Source organism: Mus caroli, chromosome 7 (genome assembly GCF_900094665.2).
Source record: "Mus caroli chromosome 7, CAROLI_EIJ_v1.1, whole genome shotgun sequence".
NCBI classification, from domain to species: Eukaryota; Metazoa; Chordata; class Mammalia; order Rodentia; family Muridae; genus Mus; species Mus caroli.
The window spans coordinates 196,566-206,854 of record NC_034576.1 but is presented as its reverse complement, the minus strand read 5'-3'; the positions used below and the strand labels follow the sequence as shown (position 1 = coordinate 206,854).

General features: G+C 48.3%; 1 protein-coding gene across 1 annotated transcript in view; it reads right to left on the bottom strand.

Annotated features, from left to right (window-relative positions):
- Cacng8 (calcium voltage-gated channel auxiliary subunit gamma 8) overlaps positions 1 to 8,790 on the bottom strand; it is a 23,357-nt gene extending 14,567 nt beyond the window's left edge. Inside the window, exons 1-2 of the mRNA XM_021166087.2 lie at positions 8,748 to 8,790; positions 7,219 to 7,602 (exon numbers count right to left, since the gene is read on the bottom strand). Of these exons, the coding sequence (XP_021021746.1) occupies positions 7,219 to 7,602; positions 8,748 to 8,790 (427 nt within the window). The remainder of the gene's footprint in view (positions 1 to 7,218; positions 7,603 to 8,747) is intronic.
- Between the last annotated feature and the right edge of the window lie 1,499 nt (positions 8,791 to 10,289).

The following is a 10,289-nucleotide window of genomic DNA, read 5'->3' as shown; positions in this document are numbered from 1 at the left end:
TTCTCTGTGTAGCCCTGGCTGTCCTGGAACTCACTCTGTAGACCAGGCTGGCCTCGAACTCAGAAATCCGCCTGCCTCTGCCTCCCAAGTGCTGGGACAAAAGGCGTGCGCCACCAGTGGCAAAACTCTTACTTTTTAAAGATTATATTTCTTCTTCTTCCTCTTCTCCTTCCTCTTCCTCCTTCTCCTTCTCCTTTTTTTTTTTTTTTTTTTTTTTTTTTTTTTTTTTTTTTTTTTTTTTTGAGACAGGATCTCTCTATGTAGCCCAGGCTGTCTTGAAACTCACTATGTAAACCAGAGAGATCTGCCTGCCGATGTTTCCCGAGTTCCGGGACTAAAAGTATGTACCCAGCTGACATGTATCCTGGGACTGAACTCTGTCTCCTGAAGAGTAGCAAGTATTCTTAACTGCTGAACCATCCTTCCAACCCCGGCCTACATAGGGGCTTTCTTTTTATGTCCAGAGATGGTAGTGAAATGTCCCTGAGTCTTTACAACCCGCCCAACCCCCATGCCCTGGACCTGACTAACATACAGCACACAGCTGTGGACGGGACACATGAAAAACAGGTCCAGTACCGTGCATTCTTCACATGCCTCACATTGTGGGTGTCCCAGCCTGAGTCACTTTTCTTTCTCAAGCCTCCAGCTTCCTGCTCTGACAAACAGGAGCCATAATAATACCTTCCCTGTGGCACAATTGCAAGGACTCAATGAGATAATAAGGCAGGCAAAGTGCTGAACACAGGGGTTTGCAAAGTCAGCGGCAATAAATGGGACTGTAGGTCCAGACTGTTGGGTCCCCAGAGAGTTGCTGGGAGCATAGCTGAGAGTTCTCAGGGAAGCTGGAACACAGCTGTCCAGCGTGGGCACCACCCCCTACCACCCCCAATGCAGCCATAGTCATGGGCTATGAGGAGGAAAGACAGTGGACTTCCTAAGAGGACGTGAAGACGCTAAAACGGAGAGGCTAATGGTTCACACTGATTCTATGCGGTCTTTAGGTCACACTCGCTTAAATATTAAGCTCACCTCATTTTGGTTTTTAGGGCTGGGAATGGAGCCCTGTATAATATCAGAGTGCCTCACCCTACCACCCCTGGCTTCTCACTGGAAGATCCTAGGGAGACATCTTACCATCGAACCACTGAAACGTCACACCAGACCCCTCACTTCTAGGCAAGTGCTCTACCACTGAGCCACCCAACCAAGCCCTTATTGGTGGAGTCTACATAGGTGTTTCACTACTAAACCATGCCCCTAAGCCCTCACAGGGTAAGAGTGGGGCATCTTGGCAGGTGCTGTGTACTAAGCCACACTCCCAGCCCCTCTATGGGGGATTCTAGGCAAGTGCTCTACCAGTGCACACCCACGGCCCTGTCTTTTGTTTGTTTTAGTGTAGGTATTAGGAAAATTTAATTACATATACAATTCATATTTCTGTTGGAAAGAAGCTGAGTGCTAAGGGAGGAAGGATTCTGAATTTAATCCCATGAAATCCCAATAAGAAGAAAAGAGAAATATGTAAACAACAGTACCAGGATGTGCAGTGCCAGCCAGCCTACTACGTGTTTTACTCATATCTACGCAGACTTCCCCTTAAACTTATGAATAAGGCATTACTATGATCCTCCTTCTGCAATAATGAAAATGAAACTGGGAGTGTTAACATATACATACCGCCCAAGGTCACACTGTTCTAGGTGGCAGACAAAAGGCAAGCCCCTTCTTTCTTACTTTAGGGTTTATATCTCAATGGCAAAACTCTATCCCATTTCAGATACCACAAAGGAAGCTAGAGAGTGAGTCTCAGAAATCCAAGACCCACCTTCCACACACTTGAATGCCCAGTGGGCTGGAAGCTGGAGTTTTCCTTGCCTTGTTCCAGACCTAAATTTCAATCCAGATGCTACAGTGTGTTAACTATGTGACTCTGGGCAAGACACTGTGCTTCTCTGAACTTTGCTTTCTCTTGGGGGTGGTAACAGCAGCTCTTAAGCAGGGTTGTCTGAGCAACACATGAATGATAGCTACAGTAACAGGCAAGTCAGCCTGCATCAGCCCCTTGACACATTAACCTCCTTTGACTTACAGCAAACAGACTTACCCAGTTTTAACTAAACATCTAATCCTTTCTCAACTCTCCTGTAACTCATTTCTCTAGCTCCCCCATATTTTAACCCTTTGTGATGGCCGGTTTAATTTTGCTAACTGGACACAATCTAGAGTCACCTGAGAAGAGAGTGTCAAAGAGGGACCTTTTGACACAGATCTTTTATTACATCTACTTGGGAGACTGAGGCAGAAGGACTGCAAGTTCAAGGCCAGCCTGGGGGGAAACTTAGTGAGACTCTATCTCAAAAAAAAAAAAAAAAAGCTGAGAATACCACCCAGGGATAGAATACCTTCCTATCATGAATGAGGCTCTGGGTTCAGTCTATTGGGGCATGGGGATAAGCCAGGTGTGGTGGCTCTTGTCTGTGGTTTCAGGCCGAAGGTTTCCTGAGGCAGGATTGTTGTGAGTTCAAGGCTAGCTTGAGCTACATCCCCAGCCATGTCTTAAAAACAGAAACAATAAGCCATGTGTTGGAATTCATGTTGTAATTCCAGCATTTAAGAGACCGAGAGGCAAAAGGATCTTGTCTGGGCCAATGAAATGGCTCATTGGGTTAAGGTGCTTACTGTCAAATCTGATGACCTGAGTTAGACTGTGGAAGTCATGCGGTAAGAAGAGAAAAAAAATTAACTGCCATGAGTTACCTGCTGACCATATGTAGCCATGGCATGCATGTGTGTGTAACATGCACACACACACACACACACCAAACAAGTAAACAAAACAAAGATAAGAGTCTACATAGATTTCCTACTAAAACAAAAAAGCAAAGTTGCCGGGTGTGGTGGCGCACGCCTTTAATCCCAGCACTCAGGAGGCAGAGGCAGGTGGATTTCTGAGTTCGAGGCCAGCCTGGTCTACAGAGTGAGTTCCAGGACAGCCAGGGCTACACAGAGAAACCCTGTCTCAAAAACAAAAACAAAAAACCACCACCACCACCAACAACAACAACAAAATCAACAACAAAGTTAAGGACTGGCGAGATGGCACTGACTGCTCTTCCAGAGGTCCTGAGTTCAAATCCCAGCAACCACATGGTGGCTCACAACCATCTGTAATGGGATCTGCTGCCCTCTTCTGGTGCGTGATATAGTGTACTTATTTATAATAATAAATAAATCTTTGGGTGAGAATAAGCAGGGACTGATGGAGCGGAGTTAAACAGAGATGGGGCCAACCGGAGCAAGCAGAGGTCCTAAAAAATTCAGTTCCCAACAACCACATAAAGGCTCATAACCATCTGTACAGCTACAGTGTACTCATATACATAAAATAAATAAATCTTTAGAAAAAAGAAATCAGTTATAAATAAACTAAAAAAGTTAAAAGCCAGCCTTGGCTACCTAGCAAATTAGAAGTCAGCATAGGCTACTTGACACCATGTCTCAAAAACCCAAACCAGGAGAGACAGAGATGGAGGAGAGAAAGAAAGAAAAAAGAGAGAGAAGGGGGAAGTAGAGAGAGGGGGAAGAGAAAAGCAGAGGGCAGGAAGTCAAACCCTGGTGGTCCATGAACGATGCTCAGCTGGGCAGCAGCCACACTCATGTGTAGTATGGCTGTTTCACTAGCAGTGGTAACACTGTCTCTGGGCTGCATAAAGCCTAAAGTAACTACCACACTGCATGCTTTAAGACCTTCAGTCCGCCACCTCCCCCTGTCCCCGGTATTATTTCTTACCAAGCACTCTAAATCAGACATGCTCACAATGGAGCCAGTGCTACCTCTCCTTAATAGTGAGCTAAGTAAGAGAAAATAAAGGAATTTAAATAAAAACTGCTTGCTCTTTCATCTCAAGAGCAAATCCCCCACTGACAAGTGCTCTGGCCTAAGCTTCATCACTGCCTGGGGTTCTCACCTGAGGTGATATTTAATCCCCCCCACAACCCCCCCCGAGAATGTAAATAATGTATGGAGACAATTTACGATCTTGGTTGTCACAACTGTTGGGGGTGGGCGGGACTAGACAGAGAATAGAGAAGCTGATCAACGTCCTACGATGTACAGCTCAGCCCCCGCCACACAGAATTCTCAGTCCCAAAATGTCACCAGGGCGGAGGTTCAGAAGCCCCACCTCCGAGACACCCCTCACCCTGCTCTCCCTCTCAGATGCCATAATTGCTCCATCAGCAGTGCCTTCCCACGGGCAACTTTGGAATATACTATGCATTCAAAGCACCGGCTCCCACATTCTCCCTTTCCACCCTCCCCGTAGCCATTTCTGAGCACAGCAGCAGGAGCCATCCTGGTAGAACTTAAGCCAGCTCGCAGGGCTTCTCTGCTCCGGAACCTTCAAGGGCTCCCATCTCCAAGCAAAAGCTGAATCTTCTATGCCATATATGTGAACCTGTGGGATCAAGTGCCTATTATCTTGACCATACAACTCTCCCCTCTCGTTGTGTCCCAGCCACACTGGCCTCCCACTGTTGGCCAAACACAGATTCACGCCCACCTCAGGGCCTTTGCAATGACTATATCCACAGCCCAACACCCTGTGTCTTTAACCTCACTTCTTTCTGGTCACCAACCAAAGTCAACTGCCACGTGGAATTCCTCCCTCCAGCCGTCTTTCTTTCTTTCTTTTTTGGTTTTCGAGATAGGGTTTCTCTGTGTAGCCCTGGCTGTCCTGGAACTCACTCTATAGACCAGGCTGGCCTTGAACTCAGAGATCCGCCTGCTTCTGCTGCGATTAAGGCATCTTCCACCACCATCTGGCTCCTCCCAGACTTCTTGTTATGGATGGTTGTGAGCCACCATGTGGTTGCTGGGATTTGAACTCAGGACCTTCAGAAGAGCAGTCAGTGCTCTTAACCACTGAGCCATCTCTCCAGCCCCTCCTCCCAGACTTCTTGATTGACTCACATGCACAGGCCTAATGCTTCCCTCTCTCCATTTCTGCTTTTTCCCTATTTGTTATCTCCATTACTCTTTTTCCCCCTCCTTCCAGAGCAGGAGATACTTAAAGTCAGAGATCTGCATGTTTTACCCCTTGTTGTTTTTGAATCAGCCATGAGAACCTGGGGGCCACAGCGATGGCTCAGTGGGTAGATGTTCTTGCTTCCAAGCCTGAGAACCTGATTCAGGTCCACGAACTTACATGGTGGAAAGAGAAAAATGACACCCACAAGTTCTCCTCAGGCCTCTACATTCACACTGAGCTAGACACATACTCAGCCCCTACTGACACACACATAAAGTTAAAAGGTTCAGAACCTTGCTACACAGTTTAAAGCCAATAAAAACTGATGGGTACTTGAGCATCCGGATAAATGAGTGAGTGGATACATAAATGGAGGGTCCAAGTGCAAACTCCCGTATTTGGCTCTGTACCCTGTGCCTGGCCAGGCCAGAGTGTGCACGTGAGTGACACAGCCTCCGGGGATACGGTGGGGAGTGACAGAGAAGAAGAGGGGCAGGGGATGACAGTGAGCACTGGTGACTATGATATCTGAGTGACTCCATAACCAGATCCAGAAAAGTTCACACTACTCAGTTAGGGGCAGTAGGGGTCAGTTCAGAACTCCCAGGCCTTTAGGGTCAGATCTTCCATAATGGCTGGCCAGGAGCCAGCAGTCAGACCTTCAGGGAGCGGTCTCTCCCGCTTTGATACATTGACGACTGACTTTGGTTTTCTGTAATGAAACACTCCACAAACTTATCTTCAAAGCCCTCCCATTCCTCACATTTGGTGACTGGTTTGTCAGAACAGAGGAGTCAGAGGCAATGGAAATGAAGAGGAATGAAAAAGCGAAGCTGGGGAATAAAAAAACTTCAGCCTATTGGTGCTATGGGGGATATTTCCAGGTCCCTGGTCCACTATTTAAAGCCACTGATAAGGGTGCTAAGGCTAAGAGAGGAAGGGTGGTGGTCACACAGTGGGGCTCCCAGAGTCTTGCTTCCCAGCCCAACACCTCTATATGCATGGTGGCACACCTGAGATGTGCATGAAAGAATTATTGACATGGAAAGCAGGCTAGAGAAGGGGCTGAAGAGGAAGACATCAGGGGTCTTGGGTAATGAGGGGACTAGCAAGGAGAGGGGTTTGAGCCAGGAAGCATCACAGAGAAAAGAAAACGATTGGAGTGTGAGCATTGGAGGGGGAGTGGAAACAAGAAAGGAGGTGTCCCTGGAACTGCTAAAAGAGGCATGAGGCTGGGGAGATGCCATTGGAAATGGGAACAAGGAAGACCAGGCTGTGAGCTTGGGAGAAATCCTGATGGGAGAGAAGCTGAAGGTTGCAGATGAGAAGAAAAGACCTACAAGAAGAGCGACCGAGGGAGACCCGAGGAGGTCATAAGGCATAGCTTTGTTTCAATTCTGGGAACCCACAGAGTCAAACAGGAGAGGGAAGACTTGGGGAAGGAGCAACACAAGCATGTGAGATGGCTCGTGGGTGAAGGTCGCACATGTGGTCAAGTGTGACAACCTAAGTTCCCATCCCAGGGACCCACATGGTTGGAGAAGATTATCAACTCCTGCGAGTTGCCGTCTGCCTTCCATTTGCACACTGAAACAAGCACACACTAAATAAATAAATAGTATCATTAAAAAACAAAAAACAAGAACGTTTTTTAAAGGGGGTTGGAGAGATGGCTCAGTACTGAAGAACACTCCCTGCTTTTCCACAGGACCAGAGTCCAGTTCCCAGCACCATATCAGGCAGCTAACAACACTTTATTACTACCTCCGTGTGTATCAGAGGCCCTGTTCAGGCTTCCATGGGCACTTGAATACATGCAAGTGTGCAAAGCACAGACCCATACAAATACACATATGGTAATTCCACCTGGCACACAACCATCTGTAACTCCAGTTCGAGAGGCTCTTCTGACCTCAAAGGGCACCAGGCACGCATGAAGTGCACAGTTGACCACACTGACAAAACATTCACACACATCATCAAGTCCAGTATAAAATAAAAATAAAAAGAGAATCCCAGAAGAGAGATTGGACAGAGGGATGGAGGGATGCATGGAATCACAGCGCCTCCAGCAGTAAAGCACACCCCTCGAGACCTTGGAATGAGACTCAGAACACTAGAAGTCGATTTGCTGGAGGCACAGGCTTCAGCAGAGGTGGCCAGCCAGGGCCTTCCTGCACCCTACCTTCCAGGCAGCATATCCGCCAGAGGCCTGAATGTGTGAGGCCCCCAGGGTCCTTCTTCTCGGAGGAGCCACTGCCCCCACGATGGGGTGGTCCGTCATCACCTGCTGTGAGATTGGTGGTGTTGCAGATGAGAGCTCTTGTGTAGAGCCAGTAGTCAGTGCTGATGGCGATGGTCATGAGGCCAAAAGCTGCGAAGGCGCCGATGGTGGTCAGTAGTACCTGAACGCCCTTTTCACACCACAAACCCCTCTCTTCATTCCAGCGTTTCAATGACTCCAGTTTCACCACTGGCAACCGGGGGGCCGTGGGCCACCACCGGGGCAGCGGAGGCGGGGCCGTGCCGGCGGCTGGGGGGATCACAGCACAGGCAGAAGCTGGGGGGCCTCAAGGGGCCAGAGGGGGCCGGGGGCAGTGAGCAGGTGGCTGCAGAGGCGAAGGTCAGAGTGAAGCCATAGTCTCCAGCTGGTGGAGGCAAAAGAGAGAGGGAGTTAGTTCTCTGAGATGGCATTTTTTTTTTTTACCGAAAACTGCTTGCCTGCTAAATTCTACTGAGAGATTATCTCTCACTAGCCATATACTAAGAGGTCATAATCCAGCCCCCTGAGTTCCTCCTCTGTGATCACCTCTGTTCTCTTGTGAAGCCAGCCCTCAATTCCAACCCTACTGCTATCTCCTCCTTAAGGATGCCCCTGCCTCTGTTCACTCCTTAGAGCCCCTGCTCCCCATTACCAGCTCTCTCACATTTGGTACTCCACACACATACTCCGGCACCTTGTAGGTTCACTGCTCAAGAAAAGCCGACTCATATGTCTCTAACTGTGCCTCTCTAGTATCTCTCCAACTTAGGAGCAGCAACTGTCAGAGACTAAGTCAGGGGATATAGTTGGTAGGTGTTGGCCTATCAAAGCCCTGGGTTTGATCCCAGCCACAATATAAATGGGACATGGTGGTGCATGCCTGTAATGTCAGCACTCAGTAGGTAGAGGCAGAAGGATCAGTTCAAGGGCGTCCTTGGCTACATAATAAGTTGGAGGCCAGTCTGGGCCACTTGACAGCCCATCTAAAGGAAAAAGAAAATGCTCACAAAGTCCTTTTTTTTTTTTCTTTCTCCTCCTTAGCAGGATACCAATCTCCCCAAAAGTTTCTGTGACACCTGCATTTCTTCTTATAATTTTCTCTACTTAGGAAACATAAATCCCTCACTGTCCCCTTAACTTAAAAAAAATCTTCCCAAGTGACCATCACTATTCACAGGAGTTCAATGTCTGCTCACTGGTCCTAACACTTCCACAGTTTTGTCCTAATAGGCCTCTCTTCCTCTCATAGCCTCCGTGTCTTAGGAACTAGCCTTGCACCTCAGACACATCTCTGAAGTGCCAGAGGATTCAATAAAAATTCTGATGCCTGGATTCCTACCTGAGAAATCCCAATTTAATGGATCTGAGAAATGGTCAGAGCACCTAGGGTTTTTAGGAAGCACCCTGGACTATTTCCAAGTCCCCTAGGTTTAAGAAACTATACCCCCCACCTGCACCATTCGGACTCTCAGTCCCTCCTGTACTGTCATCCATCTCCTTCCAACACCAGCAGCCGACTATGGTTTCAACTCAAAGAAAACTCTGCACTCTGTCTTGCTTCGAAGCATTTGGCACCTGGCCTCTCTTCTCCCTATAACTTACACAAACTCATCTTTTCCACTGCTTTCTTCTCCATTAAGAAAAAATTGCTCTGTGAGCACCACGACTTCCCCACTCACAGCGATTACGCCCTCCAGACCCCAATTTCCTTCCATTCAGAAATGTCCTAATATCTAACCCGTCCAAAAATGTAATCGCCCTCTCCTGTTCTGCCCAGCATGTCTTGGCTCTTGCCCTCCGCAGAGACACCTCACCACAGCTTCAGTAACTCCCCAGTTCTAGATGCGCTCAGGTGACTCTGCCGATATACTCTCTTCAACATATTAGAACCTGCCCGCCCAACTTTTTTTTAAAACATCATAGAGAATCCCCTTCCCTTTTGCCCACTTCTTCCACCCACCACAGCTTCTAGCACCTCCTTCACGTAGGAAAATCCCCTCTGCAGGCCCCATAGACTTCTCTGGAACAACCCTAGCCCTTCCCCATAACAATTTCACCTGTGCAGAAACTTAGCCCCCACCATCTCAAAAAAAAAAAAAAAAGGCGGGGGGAGAAAGCTACAAACTACAACTCTCGGGATAACTCATTGCTGTGCATTCATTTCTGTCTTCTATACAATCTCACCATAGCGCCTCTTCCTCTCTGTTTCCTTTACCTGTTCTAACCTCTTCCCTTGACTTCTTTCCCAAATCCCCCTGTAGGAAAGTCTGGAAGCTCTGAGGATGAGAGGCAGCAACCAGCAACCCTGGGTCCTGGTACAGGGTGACCTTGGCCTCCCAGTTTCCTCTCCCTGGCTCCACCGCCCCCACCAGCTGGCCCTGGACTGGGTCTGCTCCCAGGAGGGGATGTAGAGAAAGGTTTTCTATGGGGGGGGGGTGTCTCCATGGCAACGGGGCCTAGTGCCCCACACGTGTGCTCCTGCCTTCTCTCTCTCTCTCATTCTCTCTCTCTCTCTCTCTCTCTCTCTCTCTCTCTCTGCCCTCCCCCCCCCTTTCTGGGCTCATTCCAGCTGTCCATTTTCCAGGCTGGCCCCTGACCCGGACTGAGTTTCTCTCTTGCCTCTGTACATGCCTTTGCCCCTCACCAGTACCACAGCAGCTACCTCCACTAGCTTAACAAATTGCTTCTTCCACAGACGTGAGCTCTGGTCCTGAGATGTACCTCTTTCCCATGCCTAGTGGGCCCAACAACCTGGAATTGAAGGAAAAGGGACCAGGAGGGACTTTCTTCATCAATAAAGATTTTTAAGAGCTTTTCATTTTTGTCAATTTGAGAGGCAATCTGTTTTGCTTTGGAGACTCTTCATTGAGTCCATCTGCAAAGGAGAAAGGAATAGGGGACCCCCCCCCAATTCTAAAGCTTCTGGATAGAAGAAGGGATCACAGTCCTTCATCTGAGAGACTAGCTTTTCTCAGAATCAGGGGGATCCACAA